The sequence below is a fragment of the Littorina saxatilis genome, linkage group LG12 (assembly GCF_037325665.1).
Source record: "Littorina saxatilis isolate snail1 linkage group LG12, US_GU_Lsax_2.0, whole genome shotgun sequence".
Taxonomy (NCBI): domain Eukaryota; kingdom Metazoa; phylum Mollusca; class Gastropoda; order Littorinimorpha; family Littorinidae; genus Littorina; species Littorina saxatilis.
In genome coordinates this window covers 2,753,704-2,778,157 of record NC_090256.1, presented here as the reverse complement: position 1 = coordinate 2,778,157, position 24,454 = coordinate 2,753,704, and the positions used below count along the sequence as shown (strand labels likewise).

The 24,454-nt window shown below is 43.6% G+C and overlaps 2 protein-coding genes across 3 annotated transcripts in view; one reads left to right on the top strand and one right to left on the bottom strand.

Moving 5' to 3' along the window:
- Positions 1-5,640, bottom strand: part of LOC138981056 (stAR-related lipid transfer protein 7, mitochondrial-like) — a 28,256-nt gene extending 22,616 nt beyond the window's left edge. Inside the window, exons 1-3 of the mRNA XM_070353858.1 lie at positions 4,963-5,640; positions 2,633-2,796; positions 872-921 (exon numbers count right to left, since the gene is read on the bottom strand). Of these exons, the coding sequence (XP_070209959.1) occupies positions 872-921; positions 2,633-2,796; positions 4,963-5,381 (633 nt within the window). The 5' untranslated portion in view covers positions 5,382-5,640. The remainder of the gene's footprint in view (positions 1-871; positions 922-2,632; positions 2,797-4,962) is intronic.
- An 88-nt stretch (positions 5,641-5,728) lies between these two features.
- The window catches only part of LOC138981051 (cilia- and flagella-associated protein 43-like), a 70,407-nt gene continuing 51,681 nt past the window's right edge, over positions 5,729-24,454 (top strand). For both annotated transcript variants that reach the window (XM_070353854.1, XM_070353853.1), the window contains exons 1-12: positions 5,729-5,858; positions 8,298-8,548; positions 11,082-11,175; positions 12,346-12,513; positions 13,247-13,505; positions 14,269-14,383; positions 17,619-17,701; positions 18,130-18,261; positions 19,963-20,079; positions 20,348-20,428; positions 20,981-21,129; positions 22,229-22,332. In XM_070353854.1, the coding sequence (XP_070209955.1) occupies positions 5,830-5,858; positions 8,298-8,548; positions 11,082-11,175; positions 12,346-12,513; positions 13,247-13,505; positions 14,269-14,383; positions 17,619-17,701; positions 18,130-18,261; positions 19,963-20,079; positions 20,348-20,428; positions 20,981-21,129; positions 22,229-22,332 (1,582 nt within the window). In that variant the 5' untranslated portion in view covers positions 5,729-5,829. The remainder of the gene's footprint in view (positions 5,859-8,297; positions 8,549-11,081; positions 11,176-12,345; positions 12,514-13,246; positions 13,506-14,268; positions 14,384-17,618; positions 17,702-18,129; positions 18,262-19,962; positions 20,080-20,347; positions 20,429-20,980; positions 21,130-22,228; positions 22,333-24,454) is intronic.

Here is a 24,454-nt window from a genome sequence, read left to right as displayed (position 1 = left end):
CGATTCTTTCTTTATTTGGTGTTTTACGTCGTTTTCAACCACGAAGGTTATATCGCGACGGGGGAAGGGCGGAGATGGGATAGAGCCACTTGTCAATTGTTTCTTGTTCACAAGTTTCCAGTACAAAGGACTTAACATTTCGTACATACTGCTTGACTAAAATCTTTACAAAAATTGACTAAAAGGAGAAACAGAATCCGTTAGTCGCCTCTTACGACATGCTGGGAAGCATCGGGTAGATTCTTCCCCCTAACCCGCGGGGGGTCCATTTGGCGATCTCTAAAAAATCATTTAAAAACAAACTAGTTAACATGTGATGAAACTACTGAAATCAAGAAGTATCTTAGTTCTAGCAGTACATGTTGGGCACCCCCTGTTGAATGCACACTGGACCGTGCGTATACGCCGTCGCAATCAAGACAAGTAACTCAGTGAGTATAAACATTAGCAAGAACCGCAACTTGAACACACTCGCAACACCTTAAGTGTTCTGGTGCTTCCCTTTCAGATAATACATAAGATCTAAATAAATGCAGTTTATCATTGTCTTACATGTACAAACGTCTGCACTAACGACTGTAGTGCATGCTGAACTTCACAGAACAACTATTTTTCTGGAAATAAGTTTTCTGTAACTATTGTGTGTCACACGTTTTGTTGTGTGCATGATCCAGTCCCTCTAACTTAGTGACTACTAAAGCTGCTAATAAGCTACCAGTGGTTTATTAGTCATATCACTATCAGTCTGTCTTTGTATGCACATAATGGAGTATAAATTTGATATATTAATCAACTTATTTTAGCTGGGGCAATGTGTACTTCTCTGGGAGAAATACAGGACTTATTCTTGGAAGTACTTTTTTTGTCTTACCTGTACGTTGTAAAACGCCATTGGGGTGATATCCTTGAAAGATCCAAACACTGAAATAATTAAACAAAAGTACATGTATGCATACATTTTCGAATACAAATATTTACTTTTGCTGGTCTTTATTTCAAGACTTATATAATGAACACAAATAAGACTAACTACCCAACAATATAGCAATAGAGGTAATCATTATAGATTTTCAGAATACCAATTAAAACTAAATACATATCTATGCCTGTACACTTTCACATGTTAACATTTTCTGATCAAATCATAGAAAAATCCTTGTGAAAAGGCTAAAAAGAACAGCACAGAAAAGAAATATTGGTCAGCCCAAGATGATAGATCTATAGATGATAGATCTGAGAGAAAGGATCGAACACTTTCCAACATTCGGCAAACAAACTTGAAACCATTAACTAAAGTATGAGATAACGGAAACCTGCAAAGAATTATGAAACATTTAAATACAAAGAGTAGTTCTGGACAATGTTAGTTGGAAAACAAGAAGAGCAAACGCTCGATCGAGTCATTTTCGCAGTTCTGAATATTATATGAGGCATCAGATGGACAGGAAGAAATTGCTATTCACAACACAATGAGTCACGTTCACATAAAATTTGAGCCCGGTCACTTTTATAGTTTCCGAGAAAAGCCCAACGTTAAGTTGTGTGTTGCCGAACAGAAAAGGCTAGTTATCTCCCTTGTTTTTCTGATAACGTTCGTAAAAGGCTACAGATGTAAATACTTTGATGTAAAGAATAATCCTACAAAGTTTCAATCACATCCGATGAACTTTGTCAAAGATATAAAATGTCTAATTTTTCCTTTGACGCTGACCTGTGACCTTGAAAAAGGTCAAAGGTCAACGAAACCATCGTTAAAGTGTAGAGGTCATTGGAGGTCACGACTAAACAAAATATGAGCCCGATCGCTTTGATAGTTTCCGAGAAAGATATAAAATGTCTAATTTTTCCTTTGACGCTGACCTGTGACCTTGAAAAAGGTCAAAGGTCAACGAAACCATCGTTAAAGTGTAGAGGTCATTGGAGGTCACGACTAAACAAAATATGAGCCCGATCGCTTTGATAGTTTCCGAGAAAAGTCCAACGTTAAGGTGGTGTCTACGGACGGCCGGCCGGCCGGCCGGACAGACTAACACTGACCGATTACATAGAGTCACTTTTTCTCAAGTGACTCAAAAATGGTGACTTTCCCCCCATAATATACTAAAAAAATATAGACTAATTACTAAATTATTGTACAATTAGTCCAACACTAAGCTAACAGTACTTACTGCACAACTGATAGTATACTCGTAAATCTGCATTTTTGGTTTGTATGGTTATAAATTAAAGCTATAATCAGTATCACTATCGGACCGGCACGGTTGGCCTAGTGGTAAGGCGTCCGCTCCGTGATCGGGAGGTCGTGGGTTCGAACCCCGGCCGGGTCATACCTAAGACTTTAAAATTGGCAATCTAGTGGCTGCTCCGCCTGGTGTCTGGCATTATGGGGTTAGTGCTAGGACTGGTTGGTCCGGTGTCAGAATAATGTGACTGGGTGAGACATGAAGCCTGTGCTGCGACTTCTGTCTTGTGTGTGGCGCACGTTATATGTCAAAGCAGCACCGCCCTGATATGGCCCTTCGTGGTCGGCTGGGCGTTAAGCAAACAAACAAACAAAGTATGATAGTATCACTATCAGTAAAAGCATACAACAGTTTTTAAGAAAAAAAAGTGTTACTATTTAAAAACTTACCTCTATATTCAAACAAATTATAATCCTCCATAAAGCGACGCCACACTTTGAGGTGTTGACGATCGATGACAAGTTCCCAACCTTCTGGAGCTGCTGCATGTTTGGCTTTTGACTTGCTAGCATGTTCCACTAGGCGCTCCATCTCTTCCATCTCTGACAGGGCACTGTCAATGTCATCAAAAATGTCAAAGATAATTTTCATATCATCGAAACCTTTGTGGTTGGACTTTGAGTTTGAGGCTGACGTTCTGTTAATAGGCTAAAGGTTTTCTGTATATTCTGCAACCCCCCTCCCCCCGTTTCTGATATCACAATTCGTAAAATAGGGTCGGTAGGTTTGTTTTTTAAATATTTTTATTTTATGGATTTAAGATGTGTGGTTTTTTTTATTTACACAGGCGCACGTGTCTTTTTTTTTGGCCACATATCGTGTGAGCTGTGTCCCCGCAATGTCTGCAAAATCAAACTTTGTCCTTTTCAATTTTATAAAACTGAAAGGGTAAGAAAAAAAGTTCAAGGGTTGGCAGGAAAAACAGGGTTGATCAGGCAATCGGAAACATTTCATTTTGTTCTTGGCCTTATAAGTTACATGCGATTATATCTCTCTTTTCTTTACATTGAAAATATTATGAGAAATCACAACTAACACTCGGACTCTTCAGATAATCTTTTTGTGTGTTTAAATAAAAAGAAGGGGGGACTTGAAATGGGTCACCTTCTGTGTGCACACCTTTTGACTCTGTCAAAAACCAGACTTTTTTTTTACTTTGAACAGGTACTAATAGTAGTACTACTATATTTATGAATGCATGAACACACATGTCAGACATTTCTTGGCAAGTTCCCCACAGTATGTCTATATGTTTCGATCTGATTTAACAGTGTCTCTTTTTAATGATTCATTGATTATGTTGTGGCACTGTCAAGAAAAGTATTCTTGAATAAGGTCATCTAATGATCAATGAATTAAGTAAGCAATCTGTAAAATAACAAAAACGCACTGGCTATACGCACTCGGAGTGTATACAAGACCTGACCACTGTATACACTCCGGCTTTAACTTCCAGTCGTGAAGAGAATTTGCCATTGACACCACTTTGCGATAGGAACGCAGAGCAGTTGATTATAAGAGTACAAAGAGACGAAAACAATCTGATGCTGCACGTCCTTTGCTGTGACGTAGATTACATGTTCGAAAATGATCTGCATCAACACTCGGAGCGTCATTCGACGCCATTTTGCAAAGGTACGCTTCACTTTTAATTCATGGTATGAAAGTATGCTGGGAACAAACACACACACAAAACTGATGCTTCATGGCAGTTTATTGTCAGAGTTTGGAACACACCTGGAGTGTGTATCGACCTAGAAACGGTTGTATACTATGTGAATGTACATTATTTGCCAACCCGCGACACTCCGAAAAAGAGATAGCGAAAGTCCATACGTCAGACTTATTTTTCATTGGCTACTTCATAACGACATGTTAGGGGGCATTTCATTGGATACAGATTTGTAACTGAGCTTTTCATTGCCGGAGTGTATACAGATTCATCGATCTTGTAATTTGTATACACTCGGAGTGCGTAGGCTCTAGCTTTTGCATCACAAAAATAGGTTGTGGCTACATCCACGGGTCCGTGCCTCGAGTCCCGGTGCTATATCCACGGCACCGACTCAAGGGACGCTACTCTCACCCAACATTTTCCTGCCTTCGGTTCGGCACTTCACTGACATGACTAGGACGTCAGCTGTCAGATATCAAAGTCAAAATTCCACGTTTAATCAAAAGTTAAACTTCATGAGTGGTATACAGCATCCAAAGATCGATCAGCAGCACTTTCCCCTCCTTAATACGAACCTCGTTAGCTAAACTTCCATGTTTATTTGGGATTTGCATTTTCCTAGTTTACGGTGATTTTTGATACAGTGTGATGCATGTGTCGCTTGCTCAAAGTAACGCTTTCTATTTAAAGTGAGTGTTGTCGATCTCGAAGAACGTTTCAAAAGCTGTACATGAGTACGCTCCTCAAAGGCTTTCAGTTTGGTTTGTAGGATGTCAAAAGAGTTGAACGTTTCGCCGACACTAAATTGACTAATCGTTTCTTCCTCCGCTTCCATCTCAACAATATGGCACCAACTGTGCCAGCTATGGCGAGGCTACGACTAAACTACCGAGTGAATCCGAACGATTCCGAGTGGTTCCGAGCCAGTGCCGTGGATATAGCATGGAGACTCGAGGCACGGACCCGTGGATGTAGCCACAACCACAAAAATATGGCAGTCTAACATTAACAATCAGTTGTCCAGAACTGTCAGTGTCACGTTACCTTTGTAGTTCTTTATCTGCAACACCATCACGCTCCCACTGAAAGATGCCAGCGGCCGATAACAACATGTACAAGTTTCTGTTCTTGCAATGACGTAACAAGTTGGCACGAAGTGTCTGTAACAGGAGTTTTTCGCCATAAAGTTGTTGGTACCATGCAGCAATTTGAAAAGCTCGCCAGACACGCTGTCCCGCAATGACGTTACATCGGCTAGTGAACAAGGAACATGCTTCCTGAACTTTGTTACTGAGGTTTTCTGCGAGTTGTTTCGCTTTCTGAGTTCCAGAGGCTCCAAAGGCGAGACTGGCAAACCTCTTTCGAGCCACTACAGGGGTGTTCTGGGAGGAGAATCTGTGTGTGTAGATCAAATACCGAGTCCATGCGAGCCGAAGCGCCGAACACACTCCCTCACTTGCCATGATTTCTTGAATATAGGACAACAATTACACCAGCAACAACATCTCGTCATGCAAAGTCGGTTGACCCCTCATCGACTCTTCTCCGTCACTCTTTGGTCACACACATGTTCCAACGACCTTGACAACGACTTCCGGTTGTGCTTCATCGATTTCTGTGTGGTTCAAGCAGAAAAAACTGCACAAATTATAAATTTGGTTTTAATAGCTTGTTCCGATTGTCCCTTACAACTGCTTAAAGTGACTTTAACAAGCATTAGACACTTCCGGACTATTGATAGCTTTGACCTTGCCCTTAATGTTCATCAATCTCGCCGATTATCGTGTTTAGCGAGATTTTAAACCTTAGCAACAACCCAGACAATAATGGCGTTGATTTCAGTAATCTGAGTGAGGAAAACAACAAATTAGATAGTCATTGCAGCCTTCGTCGAGGGTTGACGAGCTAACAATGGATCAGTTTGGAAGCCTCGACCTTGCGTAAGATCTTTGAAGTTGTAATTTTTCAAAGCTTGCCAGTTTTAATGGTACCGTTGACGTGTTTTGTGCCACTGCCAGGGAGCGCTTTCGTTGTGCATATGATAGTTCTGTGTATTTGGTCTGGCGAAAAATTTACTTTCTTTTTGCGAATAACCATCTTAAATTTATTTTGTTGCATAAATGAAGCCCAAAAAAGCGCTACATGTAACAACTGCTGCGTTAATGTTATCCCCCAGGGTTATCTCATGTCAGGAGAGGACGTGCTGAAGAATTAATGAAAGAATCAGTACATTATTAGTAGTTATCGTCAGATGTGGCTGTGATATCCACATTTATCAGTCACAATGTCGAGAAAGGAGGAATCATATCAGATCGAGGCGTAAGCTGAGATCTGATATGTTTTCGCCTTTTGAGACATTGTGACTGATAAATGTGGATATCACAGCCACATCTAACGATAACGAATTTATTGCGTTTTGTTTTGGACAGTTTCATGCATCCTTTTTCAAAATAAACAAGACAGGCTCTTCCGTAAACCTCCCGCCGGTAGCTGCTGAGGAGTCTTCTTTGGGATCACCTCAAGGACAAGGTCTCGGCCAACCCAGACTATGGCATACTGATGATACTCGTAGCATAGCCGCCGAATGGTACCGTAAACCAAGAATAGTGACGTAAGAGAATAGAATGTCGTCTTTTGATTTGGAATGTGACGTGTTTCTGAACTTCTTCTCGACAACTCGGATGGTCGTTTTCACTGAACGATGGACATTGAAATGATCAGAATTTCAGAGAATTGTCTTTTACTTTCACAGAACTGTCCGTGCTGAAAGACTTGCGATTATGTAACAATGCGTGAGTCGCAATGATCCAGGTAGGAATTATGCACAGTGAATGTGACCTCTTCCAGTCTCTCTCCCTTTCATTCCCTCTGTTTTCTTTATCGAGTCGTCAGGTCAGTTACGTTTTAATCTCAGGGCTGGTGCTGTGTAAACCATTGTGCCTGCAGACACCTTTGCTTCTATCAGGCATGGGAATTGTCCGCCGAACGGCGGATTTCCGCCGAATTTTTTTTTTGTTCCGCCGAAAATGCAAAAGTGTCCGCCGAAAAAATAAAGGGGGGGAGGCACACAAAAAAAGCACCGGTTACTTTGGCCTTTGCGCAAAATCCCGCGAAAACTTTCCGTACTTTGTTCACGCACTGCTACCGCCCGCCTCAGTTATTGAACTTTTATGTTTGAAAGTAAACCAGATTGCACAGATTGTGTTACAAGTTACATTTTCCTGTTTGTCTCAACAGATCAATTTTTTTTACAAATTTAAACCATGTAATACATGTATATAATTTTTTTCTTCAAAAAAGCAAAAATTGGTACATTTTTGTACTAAAAACTCTGATTCTAAAAACAGAATTTAATGGCAAACTTGGAGCTCAGATGACACCAGATTGCACCATCTGGGTTCTTTGGAGAAATTTTTTTTCCGGGGGTGCATGCCCCCGGACCCCCCTAGTAAGGCTAAGCGCTTCGCGCCGTCGACTTGACGCTTCGCGTCTTCAGTTATAAATTTTCCGCCTTTTTTACATTATTCAATTCCCATGCCTGTTCTATCTCGCTAGGGGTTGAAATCTCTTTCAAATTGTAGTCAAAGTTATCCAGTTCTCACAAGTGTCTGCTGCTTGTGTCTCTTGTTGTTTTTCTGCTAAATTGCCATTCAATGCAACCCCCGTCGGTAAGACTTCAGATCCAATTTCTGGGACACATGACTGCGTACAAAAGATTGGGCATGCTTTTATCTTTTTTGACCATTTGCCTTTTCGCTTGTTGTGTACTGCATTCTTCATCAAAGAATGTTTATGGGAAATATCTCGCTCCACTATTTTTGAAGTGACCTTCTAAAGATGGCGCCCATAAGGGATTAGTCACTTCCTGCGAGATATCACTTGGCTATGACGACTTCCTGCGATATATCAATTGATATAGGGTGCATGTTTGACCAATGGTTAGTTACAGTTTCGTCATGTGACCCGTAAAAACGCAATAAAACATTATATTGGGTCGTGAGTCCAATATTTCAGAGATCAGCTTTAAGTTTGAGTTTTACAGGTTAAACGGTAAACTATACTCACATTTGGCCTGCCAGTGTGAGTCTGTAATTTTGGTTGCCAGTGTGAGCCTGTGACATATCACAGCATGCCTAATTTTATTGTTAAGTTATGTTAATAATCATGTGCTTCAAAAGTTCAATCAGTGATACACTGATACTATAGTGAGTTTTCTTGACCATGTCTTTGATGATCTTGAATGTCATAGTATCGGACATTTCTGAACACCTGATGCCCACTCGCATGCATACAGCATTTGATTGACTGGCTGAAAATTGAAATAGTCTTGTTATATTTGTAATTCTTGTTATATTTGTAGTCTGTTTATTTTGAAACAGGTGGACACAGGGTTACGATGGCCAGGAGCTGTTTTACATCGACAACGACGTTGTATGCTACCAGTGCGGAAGGAACGTGAAAATCTTGCATGATAATGGCCAGCAGACTGTTTTTGCTTTCCGTGGCAATGGAGTGGGGCCATTCGCTGCACACAAGATCAACAAAAAGTTTGCCATTGCGGAGCGTTGCATCAAACCCAAGATCTTCATCTACCGCTACCCATTTATGGCAGAGCATGTTGTTCTTGAAGGTAATTTATTTATTTTTGTGTTTGATCGAAATAGTCTTTAATCAGAAGAAACAGTCTTTTTAAAAGGATGATATTTACACATTAACATGCTTCCATTTAAAACTTCGAGGTCTTCATTGGGGATTGACGCCCGACAAAAGCTAATTGAAGCCCGACGGAGCGAAGCGACAGAGGGCTTCAATTAGACTTTGGGAGGGCGTCAATCCACGATTAAGACCGAGAAGTTTCAAATGGAAGCATGTTAATGTTATTGTAATTCAATCTGACGACGATCTCTTTCCTGCTTTCATGCGGTTGTAAACAGACAGAATTGGTTCTGTTCTGTTCACACACTACTTTCAGTCCACCTACCTGCAAGGGTCAAGTCCCAAGAAATATGTCTCTGTATTCCTATCGTATCACTCTGCTCCTGTTTCGTTTTCTTTCACACACATTTTCCCTTCCTTTTTGATGGGTTTCTGGACAGCAAACTCAAAAACAAATTCTTTTCATCACAAAAGCGATCTTTGGAATTGAGTGACGTAGTCAGGAAGAATTCATGCATCAACTTACGTCACGTATTCGACGTCATCACTTCGCATACCTTATGGTCTCGGTATTTCGTTGGCCTTCATATTTCCTACTTGTGAAATGACCCTCAAAGCTAACCGAGACTAGTTGAGGCTGTATCAATGCGCCTCGCCAGCAGGTTGTTAATGGATTTTTTAGCGAGTGGTTATCGACAATCGTAATTCAATCAAGTTTGCGTTTTAATGAAACAGATCCTGTGATTGGTCAGAATGCCCCAACTCATTAAAAATTACCGGTCATTAATTGTCAATAACCACTTGCTAAAAATTCCATTAACAACCTGCTGGCGAGGCGCATTGATACAGCCTCAACTAGTCTTTGTTAGCTTTGAGGATCATTTTACAAGTAGGAAATATGAAGGCCAACGAAATACCGGATTTACTCCGGCACTTTTTACTTTTTGTTTTTCGCCAGGGGAGTGTTCGCACGTCTACGCTACGTTGTGTTACTCCCCATATTCTGGCAAGATTCCGGGAACTGCTTCAGCTTGCCACATGCTACCTCACTTTAGGCAGGCTATGGAAGCTAAGCAAGCACACATAGGGTCAGTCCCTCTGGCTTAGAAAGACTCTGCGGTATGTACGCCCATCTACGGTGAAGCTGCATGCCTCTTCTTTTCCGCCTTCTCGGATGAAGCTGCTAAGGCCACTATTTTTTTGCCTTAGCAGTGGAAACAAGTCAAGCTATTAAGGCATACTCAGCTTTTACGGTTTACGGAATCGCTCGCTTTCTCATAAGCTTTGGTTTGCCGACAGCTCGCCAGAATATGTCCATACTTGCTGGTCACTTTCTGACTCAGAAGTCTTTAGGGTCACTGAGTCACTGTCCGTAACCTCTCAGACGGAACTTTTCCGGTGAAGCCTACCTCTTCTGGTAGTGGCTTCTGTTAGTGACTTTCACTGCGCAACACAAAGGACTTGCAGGAATTCCTTAGGTTCAGCGTTTTCATTTTAAGAGGTTACGGAAAGAACTATATATGGACACCATCTTGTGGCTAAACTTAGGTTAGATGCGCAACTTTTTTTCCACTGGTCGACAAACACTTTTGTCATCATTTTCACGAGTTTTCATTCACAAACACCTGGGAAATAAATCTCATGTTCCCCATGCAATAACTCAAGGTGGTGAATGGGTTTGAGCTTTCAGGTGAAACGTGGATTGTCAAAGTAAAAGCCAATCAGGCTGATTGTTTGATGTGTGGAACCATCGCGGCTTTGGGTTTCTGTTTCCGAGGACAACGATTGTAAGCATTCACTCTCAAAGACCCAATCAATGTTGATAATTACCGCGGCGACTCATGGTCAATTTGCAACTTATCTCTGTAATCGCAAAATCCACAACAAAAAGTCATAAACACTTAAAAAGAAAAGAAATATGCTCAAGACTTAGTGAACTCACACGTATGATCGCAGCTCTGTACATTTTCAGACTGGAAGAAAAGCGTCAACGAGCTACGTTTGACGTCACATACAAGGTTGACGTGTTATCTCGAGCAACTGTGACGATGCTTTGTGGCCCGGAGTTGGATTCTAAAAATTCGTCTCCCTGTGGGTTATTGTGCATTTTGTTGCACAACCAAAATGATGACAAAAACGATGTTTGGTAGCTTGTCGTCAGACCAGCATTTTGTTGTTGGTCCTCGGGGAGCGTATCGCCTTTTGTCTCATATTTATCAACCGCGGCCTTCGGCCTTGGTCAATAAAGATGAAACAAAAGACGATATGGTCCCCTTGGACCAACAAAAAAGCTGGTCTGTCAACAAGCCAACAAACATCTTATAATGAATAAAGAAGCATCAGTTTCATAAAACTTTTTCATTTTTCATTGATAGTTTGGTGTGTAGATGATTCAACCTTATTTTTAGACAGCAAGTTTATTTATTTTGTACTGCTTTAAACAGCAGGTTTATTCATAATTTCTTACTGCTTTACACGGCAGATTTATTCCTCTCTTTTGCTTTCAGGTGGTGCAAAGATAGAGTTCCAGCAACTGGTGTTTTCAGCCAGTGACTATCTGTTGAGCCTGTCTGCGCTGCCAGAATTTGAAATGGTCTTGTGGTAAGTTGCACAACAATCTGGAGACAAAAAAGGAGTTTGAGACTTTATGCAGTGGAACTCTCTTTGTAAGACCTCTGAGAAAATGAGATCTTGAAAATGTGGGATTCTAATAAAAGGGGGGTACATTTAAAGAGACTATGAACAGAAACTCTGATAAAGCAAGGTCTCATGAGGGCTTGGATTTCTTAGCTTTTCGTCATAGCTGAGCAGCCCTGAAAGTCCAACAAATGGTGTACTCGCCTTTGGCTAGTGATTCTGAAAATTTACTAGCTAGAGAGCAAATTTTCCTAGCAAAACCAACAATTTGTTTCAGCACTTTACTCGCACTTGGCGAGTAGATGAATGTTTTTACTCGTCAGTTGCATGTTTCCATTCGCCATGGCGAGTAAAATACTTGCCTCTTTCAGGCCTGCTGAGGATTCAAGTATTTACAGTGAGTGGCGTGTGTTTCCATGGAACACTTAGTACTATGCCTCTCTTTTTCTCAGCAAAGTGTCATCTGCAGTACATGGGATTTCAGTGATGTCAATTGTACAAGTGTAATCAATCACCTCTGATTGCATGCACTGTGATATAGGCTTTCTTTCTTTATTTGGTGTTTAACGTCGTTTTCAACCACGAAGGTTATATCACGACGAGGGAAAGGGGGGAGATGGGATAGGGGAAAGGGGGGAGATGGGATAGAGCCACTTGTTAAGTGTTTCTTGTTCACAAAAGCACTAATCAAAAAATTGCTCCAGGGGCTTGCAACGTAGTACAATATATGACCTTACTGGGAGAATGCAAGTTTCCAGTACAAAGGACTAAACATTTCTTACATACTGCTTGACTAAAATCTTTACAAACATTGACTATATTCTATACAAGAACCACTTAACAAGGGTAATAAGTGAAGAATTTTATGGGTGAGAAAAGGAAAGTAAAAGGACTTTGGGGAGGCGGAAATAAAGAAACAAGAAAAAGATCCTAATTAGGTTCACGGCATCGAGAGTGATGCGACCTTCTCTCAGAAGTTAGTAGAGAAGGCTCCCCCATCCACCACCCGGGGGACGCGCCTCTACGCCAATTAGGGGGCGCGAGGTGATATAGGCTACAGACTGAATAGGTTTATCTTTCAAGAAAGAGTTTAAACACTATACAGTCTTCATTATCAAACTGATTCATTTGCAGGGACTATGAAAAGGGACACAAGATGACGTCAGTTACCATCTCCCCTGAAGCACCCACCAGCATCTCTTTCAACCCAGCCAATTGGCGGCAGATATGTGTGACCACCCAGACCTCTCTTACTGTCTGGAATATCGAGCAGAGCAACACAAAATACATTCTGCTGCCTCAGTGAGTATGGGCTTACAAAATGTGACTTTTTTCCCCCCTACCACTGTACTGTAGTAATTGCATGTGTATAAAGTGCTTTGTGGTTTCTTAAGTAGTTTTGCATCGTTTGGTTTTAGGGATAGGACAAGTCAGAATGTGAATTAAGTATGTTAATTAGGTGGTGCCTGCGATTAAAGGACACCATGTGGACCACGAGTGTCCCTTCATTACAGATGTCCTCTCATGGCATGTATATATTTTAGTCAAGGGACGGACAACATAAAGTGTCATTTATAGAAAGGTCAGTTCTTTTGCCAGAGGGGCCACTGCACATGTATGTAAACCAGTGGGCATGAATATATATATGAAAAGGAATAAACTCATAATTACTTTCATGTTATCAAATTCAATCCACTGTTTTGATGCTGAAAAGTTGTAGTGAACAGCATTGAGACTTGTATCGATGATAAGTATCAGTCTTGAATGAATATTTTGGTGACTTTATCTGCCATCCGCAATGAAAATGACTTCAAATTATTTCAAAAAGATGGAAGAATGGAGTTCCCTGCACTAAGAATATGAATTTGTTTGTTCAGTAGCTCATTTGTACTTTTCTTAGAAAGTGCAACTTATTTAGAATACTGCGTCGCAGGGCTTGTCATTGGGTAGCATTTTTTTGTTATTGTGTCTTTCTGGCTGCACATATTGTATAGGTCTGTTTATGTCACCTGACTTGAGACAACATATGTTGCAGGGAGGTAAAACTCCCACCGGAGGATAAGATTATGTACGAAGAAGATGAGAAGGATCAAGGTGTCAGCACACGTTGTTCCACTCGCATGTCTCGCTACACCATCAAAGTGCCTCGCACGGCCATAGCAGGGCTTATCGGTGACATGGCTGACCGTCTCAATGAGATACAGGATGAGACGGTGCGAGTCTCACCAGTCGCTCATGCATGGACGCCCACTGGTGACATCTTTGTCAGTGGTGATAAAGGTCATCTGCTGAAGGTGAGCATGCAGTTGTTGTTTTTGTTGCTGTTGTGCAGATGGTAAAGGTTTTTTAATTAGCTATAGAGTTGTGTCCACGTGTCTCTGTCGGCATGTAGGTTTAAATCATCCTGATATCATTCCTGTTCACTATATTTGATCAGGCCAAAAAAAAAAAGGTGTGTTTACGGTAACATAGGCCAAAAAAATAGGGTCGGTAGGTCGGGATTTTATTTTATTTTATTTTTTTTCCAAAAAACCATATATTTACGTTATTTTGCCAAAAAAACAAGATTTTTTTTTTTTTTTTTTTCCCAAATGCCAAAAAAAAAAAGTCTAGGGTCGCGCGAAAAAACTAGGGTCGGTCGGGTTACGGTAAACAGACCTTTTTTTTTTTTTTGGCCTCAGGTAAAAAGACAGTCGGATCTTCAACAAAGTTCTCTAATCAAAACTGCATGACTGTAGCTGGTGCAATTTTGTTTGACAAACTTTCCTATGTTAAAGAAATTCAAATATTGGACCCAAGATAAACATATATTACTTGAAGAGCATGTTTAGGAGCAATCTTTTATGTGTGTGTATATGTGCGTGTATCTGTGTGTGTGTGTGTGCGTGCGTGCATGCATGCATGTGTGCTCTAATAACATTCTGTCTGTGTTTAAGATGAAAAATTGCCCATCAAATTGCTAGAATTTGTTTCTTGTCGGAGAATTAACCCTGGAGTCTGATGATCGAGTTTTCAGAGATATTTTCCTCAGCCGCAGTCTGGTTTTGTTTTGAACAGGTGGACGGAGAGAGCTACAAGGCTCAGCCGCTGTACTACCCATCAATCGAAGATCCCTCCCTCTTCCGGCCCTTCAGCGGCATGTCCCGCCGTGACACTGACATACCTGCCAGAGGTGACTTGAGCTCTCCTCCTTTTGTCTGACTTTTTGCTGTACGGTAGTACAGTGGAACTCCCTTTAAGACCTCAAACAAAGTCTGCAAAGATCAGGTCTTAAAAGGGAGGGAGTCTTTATATTATATATATATTATATGGGGATAAATGTACACAAGTTTTGACCAGAAAGTCTGAGAAATCAGGGCCTTAAACGGGAGGAAGTCTTAAATTGGGGGGTCTTAAATGAGGAGTCCACTGTCCCTGGCATTGAGGCCCCTTCCATGACTGAACCACACTGTCCCTGGCATTGAGGCCCCTTCCATGACTGAACCACACTGTCCCTGGCATTGAGGTCCCTTCCATGACTGAACCACACTGTCCCTGGCATTGAGGCCCCTTCCATGACTGAACCACACTGTCCCTGGCATTGAGGCCCCTTCCGTGACTGAACCACACTGTCCCTGGCATTGAGGCCCCTTCCATGACTGAACCACACTGTCCCTGGCATTGAGGCCCCTTCCATGACTGAACCACACTGTCCCTGGCATTGAGGTCCCTTCCATGACTGAACCACACTGTCCCTGGCATTGAGGCCCCTTCCATGACTGAACCACACTGTCCCTGGCATTGAGGTCCCTTCCATGACTGAACCACACTGTCCCTGGCATTGAGGTCCCTTCCATGACTGAACCACACTGTCCCTGGCATTGAGGCCCCTTCCATGACTGAACCACACTGTCCCTGGCATTGAGGCCCCTTCCATGACTGAACCACACTGTCCGTGGCATTGAGGCCCCTTCCGTGACTGAACCACACTGTCCCTGGCATTGAGGCCCCTTCCATGACTGAACCACACTGTCCCTGGCATTAAGGCCGCTTCCATGACTGAACCACACTGTCCCTGGCATTGAGGCCCCTTCCATGACTGAACCACACTGTCCCTGGCATTGAGGCCCCTTCCATGACTGAACCACACTGTCCCTGGCATTGAGGTCCCTTCCATGACTGAACCACACTGTCCCTGGCATTGAGGCCCCTTCCATGACTGAACCACACTGTCCCTGGCATTGAGGCCCCTTCCATGACTGAACCACACTGTCCCTGGCATTGAGGCCCCTTCCATGACTGAACCACACTGTCCCTGGCATTGAGGCTCCTTCCGTGACTGAACCACACTGTCCCTGGCATTGAGGCCCCTTCCATGACTGAACCACACTGTCCCTAGCATTGAGGCCCCTTCCATGACTGAACCACACTGTCCCTGGCATTGAGGCCCCTTCCATGACTGAACCACACTGTCCCTGGCATTGAGGCCCCTTCCATGACTGAACCACACTGTCCCTGGCATTGAGGCCCCTTCCATGACTGAACCACACTGTCCCTGGCATTGAGGCCCCTTCCATGACTGAACCACACTGTCCCTGGCATTGAGGCCCCTTCCATGACTGAACGACACTGTCCCTGGCATTTGAGGCCCCTTCCATGACTGAACCACACTGTCCCTGGCATTTGAGGCCCCTTCCATGACTGAACGACACTGTCCCTGGCATTGAGGCCCCTTCCATGACTGAACCACACTGTCCCTGGCATTTGAGGCCCCTTCCATGACTGAACCACACTGTCCCTGGCATTGAGGCCCCTTCCATGACTGAACCACACTGTCCCTGGCATTGAGGCCCCTCTATGACTGAACCACACTGTCCCTGGCATTTGAGGCCCCTTCCATGACTGAACCACACTGTCCCTTTGGCTGGTCCCAAGGGTGTTCTTTCATTACAGGTATCACGGTGCTTTCTTTAAAAAAAAAAAGAGAAAAGAAAAAAAATACAAATTAAGTAGAAGTGCATTGCCAAGGCACTGCATACCCCCCCCCCCCCCCCCCCCCCCTCCCCCCCCCCCCCCCCCCCCCCCGCGAAGGACAAATCACCCCTCTCTCTCTCTCTCTCTCTCTCTCTCTCTCTCGCTCTCTCTCTCTTCTCTCTCTCTCTCTCTCTCTCTCTCTCTCTCTCTCTCTCTCTCTCTCTCACACACTCAAATACACATACTAACACACACATGCACACACAAACATCCACACAACTTCGCACACACACACACTCACATACACACGTGCGCGCGCGCAAAAACACGTACACACACACACTCATTTTTCATGCACACAAATCACACGCACATAGTCAGAGAGACACCCACACACCTTTACACACCCTTACACACACACAGGCGCTCTCTCTGTTTGCCTCTCTCCCTAATACACACACACACTCAGATAGGTTACACTCTCTTTTTTTCTCACTCTCTCTTTCTCTCTCTTACACACATGCACACATACTCGCGTGCGCACGCACGCACGCACACGCATACACACACACACTAACACACACACTTGTGCACTTAAACATGCACACACACGCGCCACGCGCACGAGAAAAAGGCCCGAGAGAGGGGTTGCCATCACGATCAGGCATGAAAATTCTCCGTATTTTCCGTATTTTCCGTATTTTTGAAAAAAATAAACCGTATTTTTTTTTAATTTCCGTATTTTTCCTTTTTTTTTTTTTTTTTTTAAATTTTTTTTTTTTTTTTTTTTTTTTTTTTTTCTTCCTAGTCACAGTTATAGTAAAATAGTTTTGGGGCCATGTTTGAATCCAATTTTAAGGCTCAGATAGCCCCAGATTGCACCAAATTGCACCCTTGAAAAAAAAAAATTCCGGGGGAGCATGCCCCCGGACCCCCCTAGAAGTCTTGGCGCTTCGCGCCTGCGAAACTTGGCGCTACGCGCCTGCAAAACTTGGCACTACGCGCCTTCGAATTTTTTTTTCAGTATTTTTTTTTTTTTCAGTTTTCATGCCTGACGATGCATTGACATAAAAACATCGTGACATCGTCTACCTGCGTGAGCATGATTCCTGCAGTCTCGGAACCCCAACAAAGCGGCCCCGGGTGGCGTTGGATCAAAAATCGAAGAATTGGTCGGCACCCACCGTATTTTAGTTAATATGTTCCCAATTGTTCGTGAACTTCCACCCCCAACTGTGGCCTGAGTTAGGGCACAAAGATTCCTTCTTTATCATGTATTATCGGCATGGACATTTCTCAAGTTGATTACAGTATAGCGTTTGTGGGATGGTAATGATAAATAAAATCAATTAAAGGTATGAAAGAAAAACAAACACACACACATAAATTCACAAGACAATGTCCTCTTTCTGTGATTAAAGACTGAAAAAAACGTTCATTATCTTCATTTTCAGAAGAAGATGATGAAGCTGTGCCGGGCAGAGGCTCATTGGATTGCCTTGGTCTGCACCGCCTGGGCCTGTTTGCTGCCGGCAAGGTAAGATAAATGTTCAACTGCCATTCAACAGAATTTCGTTTCTATGGTTGTTTCTGAAGTTTGAAATGAGTTGAAAGAGTTTGTGTTTTATCTGGTGCGTACATGTACTCTGCGCCAAGCGAGATTTGGCAGCAAAAATCTGTCCTTTCTTTTTAAAAATTAACAATAAGTTATATTAATGGCGCAGAAGGAGAAGCAGGGGAATTGAGAGAAAAAAAGAGTGTTTGAATGTATGTGTCTAAGCAAGATTTAACATGGCTAGCATACACACCATTGTCTGTGGCTTTTCCACAGAAGAGCTTCTTGCAATTGTTCACTGTATATGTGTGATGCATTAGGTAATGTCTGCCATTATTGACAGGACAGCGACTTGCAATTGTTCATCTTGTATTTTTGATGCCTACAGTAATGTCTGCCGTTGTTGACAGGACGGCATCCTGCGTCTGTTTGACATCCGGGGGGAGGAGCTGCGGATTATTAGCAGCCACAACCTGGACACCCCCGTCACCTCCATCACCTTCTCCTACGACTACTCCTCCCTTGCTCTCGGCTCTCCCCAGGTGAGTGAGTAGTGAGGGAATGAATGAGTCAGTGATTGTGTGAGTTAGAGTCATCGCATTACTGAGTGATTGAGAGTAGTGACGGAATGAGTCAGTGATTGTGTGAGTTAGAGTCATCGTATTACTGAGTGATTGAGAGTAGTGAGGGAATGAGTCAGTGATTGTGTGAGTTGGAGTCATCGTATTACTGAGTGATTGAGAGTAGTGAGGGAATGAATGAGTCAGTGATTGTGTGAGTTAGAGTGATCGCATTACTGAGTGATTGAGAGTAGTGAGGGAATGAATGAGTCAGTGATTGTGTGAGTTAGAGTGATCGCATTACTGAGTGATTGAGAGTAGTGAGGGAATGAATGAGTCAGTGATTGTGTGAGTTAGAGTCATCGCATTACTGAGTGATTGAGAGTAGTGAGGGAATGAATGAGTCAGTGATTGTGTGAGTTAGAGTGATCGCATTACTGAGTGATTGAGAGTACGTAGTGAGGGAATGAATGAGTCAGTGATTGTGTGAGTTAGAGTGATCGCATTACTGAGTGATTGAGAGTAGTGAGGGAATGAATGAGTCAGTGATTGTGTGAGTTAGAGTGATCGCATTACTGAGTGATTGAGAGTAGTGAGGGAATGAATGAGTCAGTGATTGTGTGAGTTAGAGTGATCGCATTACTGAGTGATTGAGAGTAGTGAGGGAATGAATGAGTCAGTGATTGTGTGAGTTAGAGTGATCGCATTACTGAGTGATTGAGAGTAGTGAGGGAATGAATGAGTCAGTGATTGTGTGAGTTAGAGTCATCGCATTACTGAGTGATTGAGAGTAGTGAGGGAATGAATGAGTCAGTGATTGTGTGAGTTAGAGTGATCGCATTACTGAGTGATTGAGAGTAGTGAGGGAATGAATGAGTCAGTGATTGTGTGAGTTAGAGTGATCGCATTACTGAGTGATTGAGAGTAGTGAGGGAATGAATGAGTCAGTGATTGTGTGAGTTAGAGTCATCGCATTACTGAGTGATTGAGAGTAGTGAGGGAATGAATGAGTCAGTGATTGTGTGAGTTAGAGTGATCGCATTACTGAGTGATTGAGAGTAGTGAGGGAATGAATGAGTCAGTGATTGTGTGAGTTAGAGTGATCGCATTACTGAGTGATTGAGAGTAGTGAGGGAATGAATGAGTCAGTGATTGTGTGAGTTAGAGTGATCGCATTACTGAGTGATTGAGAGTAGTGAGGGAATGAATGAGTCAGTGATTGTGTGAGTTAGAGTGATGGCATTACTCAGTGATTGAGAGTAGCGAGTGAGTGAGTAACTGTTAGTGAGGGAGTGCATGAGTGAATGCATGCGTGAGCGCACGAGTGATTGAGTTATTGAGTGAGTAAGTAGTGAGTGAATGTGTTATTGAGTGAGGGAGTGAGAAAGCAAGCAAGCGCGTTAGCAAGCAAATAACGGAGGGACAGAGTGAGTAATTATATTTGATCAGTGAGCGAGTGTGCAGGTGAAGCAGTACGGGGATTGCAAAACGCATGTCATTCAGGAAGATGTTGAAGAAAAAAGCGAACATTGTTAGGACAGAGACTAACAAAAAGTGTGTTGTTCCACTGCCATAAAGGTCCTACTTTGACAAGTCTTGTTCGGTTTCTATAGATTGTGGACAACATTAAACGAATCAGTTGGAATGAAAATAACCTTGTTCTTGACCACTCATTGCTTTCAGGGCTCTATCATGACGATGGCAATGAACGACGTCCGAAGTCTTCAAGTTCTGGCTGACGTTCACTTTGGAGAGTACATTGGGATAGGTGTTCTTGCCGCCAGTGCCAATGTGTGCGTGGTAAGTATACTGTGATGTTAGCATTATGAGATAAATTTAGAAAAATCGGCGGAAGATTGCCTGCAGTTTTGCTGTTATATTGAGAGCATGTATTTTAATTGGTTTTTTTTTGTTTTTTGTTTTTTTTTGTTTTGTTTGTATTTGCCAAGCACATCATTGTTACGGATGCATGTTACTGATTAAAAGCCCCACAATGTATTTTAATTGCTATTTTATGAAGGTAGACATGAAAAAGGTTTATGTTTTGTGTTTGTGATATGTTTTTCAGAGTGCCCGGTCCGATGGCATGATGCAGGCCTGGTCCATAGACAAAGGACTTCTGCTCTCATCGCTGGCTTTGGGAGAACCGGTGGGTAATGTTTTATAGAAGTTGTTCTTCCTTCATTTGGTTCCTAAAGTCTTTTCTCCATGTGTTTGAGCTTTTAATCTGTTCTTATTTACCTCCTACTTCTAGTTGCATGCTTTCTGCACAATTGCCACTACATCGTCTTATAACTCAGAACTCATTGATTTCATTTGATGATGAACTGGTACAGCGGAACTCCTGTTTTAAGTCCCCTGAGTTAAGTCCCCTGAGTTAAGTCCCCTGAGTCAAGTCCCCTGAGTTAAGTCCCCTGATTTAAGACTCCCTCTCTATTAAGACCCTGTTTTCTCAGATTTTGTGTTCGTGACATCTAAGTTTACCCCCATTTTAAGACTCCCTCCTTGTGATGATAATAATTAAATCTTGTATCGTGCAACTCACAGAATAAGTCTGTGCGGTGTGAGTCGCATGATGCATGCTTTCATTATAATGATCGTCATGGCAGAGGCCAGCTCACATCAGATCACATCACATCACATCACATCAAACCGGTACAGTAACATTACAAAAATGACACTGAGTGCTGTCCTGTTGCAGGCAAGTTGTTTGGCGTGCAGTCCCCTGGCTCACTTTGCTGTGGTGGGCAGTGTTGGAGGACAGGTGTTCTTTGTGGATTTCACCAACGTGGACCGCCCCAGGATCGTTCAACGAGTGCGCTTCTATGACGGTGCCGTCAAAACTCTTGTGTGAGTGCTAGTTTTTGAACGATCATGAACTGCCTTGTATTATTTCTGTATGAACAGATTCAGCTCAGTGTAATTTTACTGTTGCGTTTTGTTCCCCCCAGTGCATGGCTTGCATCATTCAAGGAACAGAAATCAGTGACCATTGAAATTTGTTGTAGTTTTGAGTTGGTAAACAATGTGTATGCCTTACAGAGATAATTACCTAAGCAATTCCTTCCCCAAAACAACAACTGGAACAACAGCAAAAACAAACAAACAAACAACAATGGTTATTTTTGCTAAATGTAGTGTGTGACTTTCTGCACAGAATTAGGAATTGTCTGTGGTGGTTGAACATTTAGAGAATAAGAATGTTGTTGAGATCATCTTCTGCGTGCCCCCAGTGAACTTGGTTATTGCTCGGGGCAAAGGGACAAGTAAAATCAATAATCAATCACCATTACAATGGTACCCCCCTTTTAAGACCATGTATTTTCAGATGTTCTCTTCATTACCTCTGTAAATTTACCCCCATTTTAAGATTCCCTTCTTTTCAAGACCTGATTGAAAATGTTCAGATTTTTGAAGGACCTAAAAGGGGGGCTCCACTGTAGGAGGAGGATAAGGAGGAGGATAAGGAGGAGGATAAGGAGGAGGATAAGGAGGAGGATAAGGAGGAGGATAAGGATAATATTTTATATAGTCCTGTGAGGTTACCCTCATGGAAATTCGGGCTGCTTTCTCCCTGGGGAAAGCGAGCTGCCATACAGTATACGGCACTACCCATATTTTTGTTTCCCGCATGCGTGTATTCATGTTTCCAAGCCCTGAGACTTTCGCTGTGAACTTGGGTTCGATCTTTATCGTGCGCTTGCGTGCACACGGGGGTGTTCGGCCACCGAGGAGAGTCTGCACAAAGTTGACTCTGGGAAATAAATCCCTCGCCGAACGTGGGGATCGAACCCACGCCGATAGCGACAACTGGTTTTGAAGCCAGCGCCGCTACCGACTGAGCTATTTCCCCGCCCTGTATTAGAATGTATTGCAATGTTTTCTTCAATATTGATTGCAATGTATTGTTTGATAAGGATATCATATTTATCTGATTGTTGTCACACAGGTTTGATCAGGACGGCATGTATCTGGTTGTTGGCGGGGACGACAAGAATGTATTTGTGATTGATGGCCGCCCATCATCCAACTTTGTTTGCCTGGGATTCACTGGTCAGTTTGTGATTGTGTGTGTGTGTGTGTGTGTGTGTGTGTGTGTGTGTGTGTCTGTGTCTGTGTCTGTGTGTGTCTGTGTCTGTGTCTGTGCGTGCATGCTTGCTTGTATGGGTACGTGCATGTGTGTGTGAGCATGTGTGTCTGTGTTAAATAGTGTGCATTAAATTACATATTCTTACTGCAGTTCTCATAAATGCATTGACTTCAATCTCACATGCTAGATGTCAAAACACTACTCAAATTACCTGCCCTTGAAAGGGTGGTAACCAAGCTTAAAAAAAAAAAATAAAATAAAAAAAATAACAAAATAAAAATTCCTGCGCTTTAAGAACTGTACCCACAGAATACGCGCGATATAAGCCTCATATTGATTGATTGATTGATAAAAAACAGATGCCATAGCCGTTGCTGTGCCCTGAACTTACTTGGTTACCTATAACCCCCCGCGCACCACGTGAGCGCCGGCATCCGGAATAATCATTCTCGACTTTCGACGACACACGTCAGACGTGCGGAATTCGACTGCTCACTTGGCTTTCCCTAGCCCTCGTCTTTGTGACGATACGGGCTTGGGGGGGCCTTTAACTGTTCGCCTTTCTTTTGGTGAGACCTGTCCTTTTTATTGAATTGAATTTTTGTTGGTTAGCTGCTTGTTTACAGCCGCTTCAGAAATTTACTTTTCTGGTGGACTACGTTTTTCGGCCATTTACAAGATGGCCGATAGCAAGCAGTAATTTAGTGCGAGGCAGGAAGTGAATAAGGCTGCTAGCCCTATTTAGAAACCTCTGTGCGGGTCTTCGACCCTTCGAGTAGTACTTCTTTTGTATTAGCTATTCGTGCGGATAAGGTTTTGTTTTTTCTTCCCAGCCCGCCTCTCCTCTTAAGGAGAACCATTCGATGTCTTCCACTTTCGGGGGACTTTCTACATTAAAATTAAAGCAGATCTAGGGACTTGTGCACATGCACGATGAAATATGTGTTTATTTCTCAGCTGTTTCAGGCACGATCGGCCCGCCCACTGTGACGGCGTACTCCTGGGCAGCTTGGCATCGTGGTCTGGTGCAAATGGCCAGTTCTGTTCCGCCCTTTCTTGCCTCTGGTGGCTCTGGGTTGTTCACGAGCACCCTCTCCTTTCAGGAGGGGGGGGGGGGGGCCTGCTCCCTTCCTGCCTCTGACCACTCTGATTACCTCCTGTATTTCTCAGTGTGTTGGGGGATGGGGGGGAGGGGGGGGGTGTTCCCCGGGGGGGGGGGGGGGGGAGTGTTCCCTCTTCGCACCATGGTCTGGTGCAAATGGCCAGTTCGGTTCAGCCCTTTCTGCCTCTGGTAGTACTGGGTTGTTCACGAGCACTCTCTCCGTTGTGAGAGGGGGCCTGCTCCCCGCCTGTCTCTGCCCGCTCTCCTTGCTTTTAGCACAGCTGAGTCGGGCATGCAGCCCCCTTACCGTTTGGAAGGGGGAGTGGGGGGGCACGGTAATTCACAGCCTGGGCTGGTTCCCACTCTGCCTCAATGGGGGCAGGGGGCTGTGTCAGTGGCCCACCCTTTCCCGCCCTCTGGGCAGGATCAGGTGGGCACTGTTGGACTGTCCTCTCAGTCTATACCGCTATTGTCCTCGGCCGGCAACCGCCCCCCCCCCCCCCCCCCTCGGGTGAGTGGGCGGTGGGGCTACAGGACTTCAGCCTGGGCTTGTTCCCACTCTGCCTCAATGGGGGCAGGGGGCTGTGTCAGTGGTCCACCCTTTCCCGCCCTCTGGGCGGGATCGGGTGGGCGCTGTTGGACTGTCTTCTCAGTCTATGCCGCTATTGTCCTCGCCCGGCAACCGCCCCCCTCCCCCCTCGGAGTGGGTGGGCGGTGGGACTACAAGACTCCAGCAGGTGGACGGGTGGGGGTGGCCATGTTTGGTCTCGTCTCTCACTCCGTCTTACCCCTCTCGGGGGTCGTTTTTCTGCTGTGACGGGCCACCTCCCTCCCCACGTTGGTGGTGGGGTGGCTCAAACTAGTCAGACTGGTTTTGTTGACTGGGGCCAGCCTCCCGCACAGCGGTTGGGGAACAATGGGCCTGTCTCGGCTTTGTTCAGTGCCCAGACCACTTCTTTTTCTCTATTGGTTTGTTTGTTTGT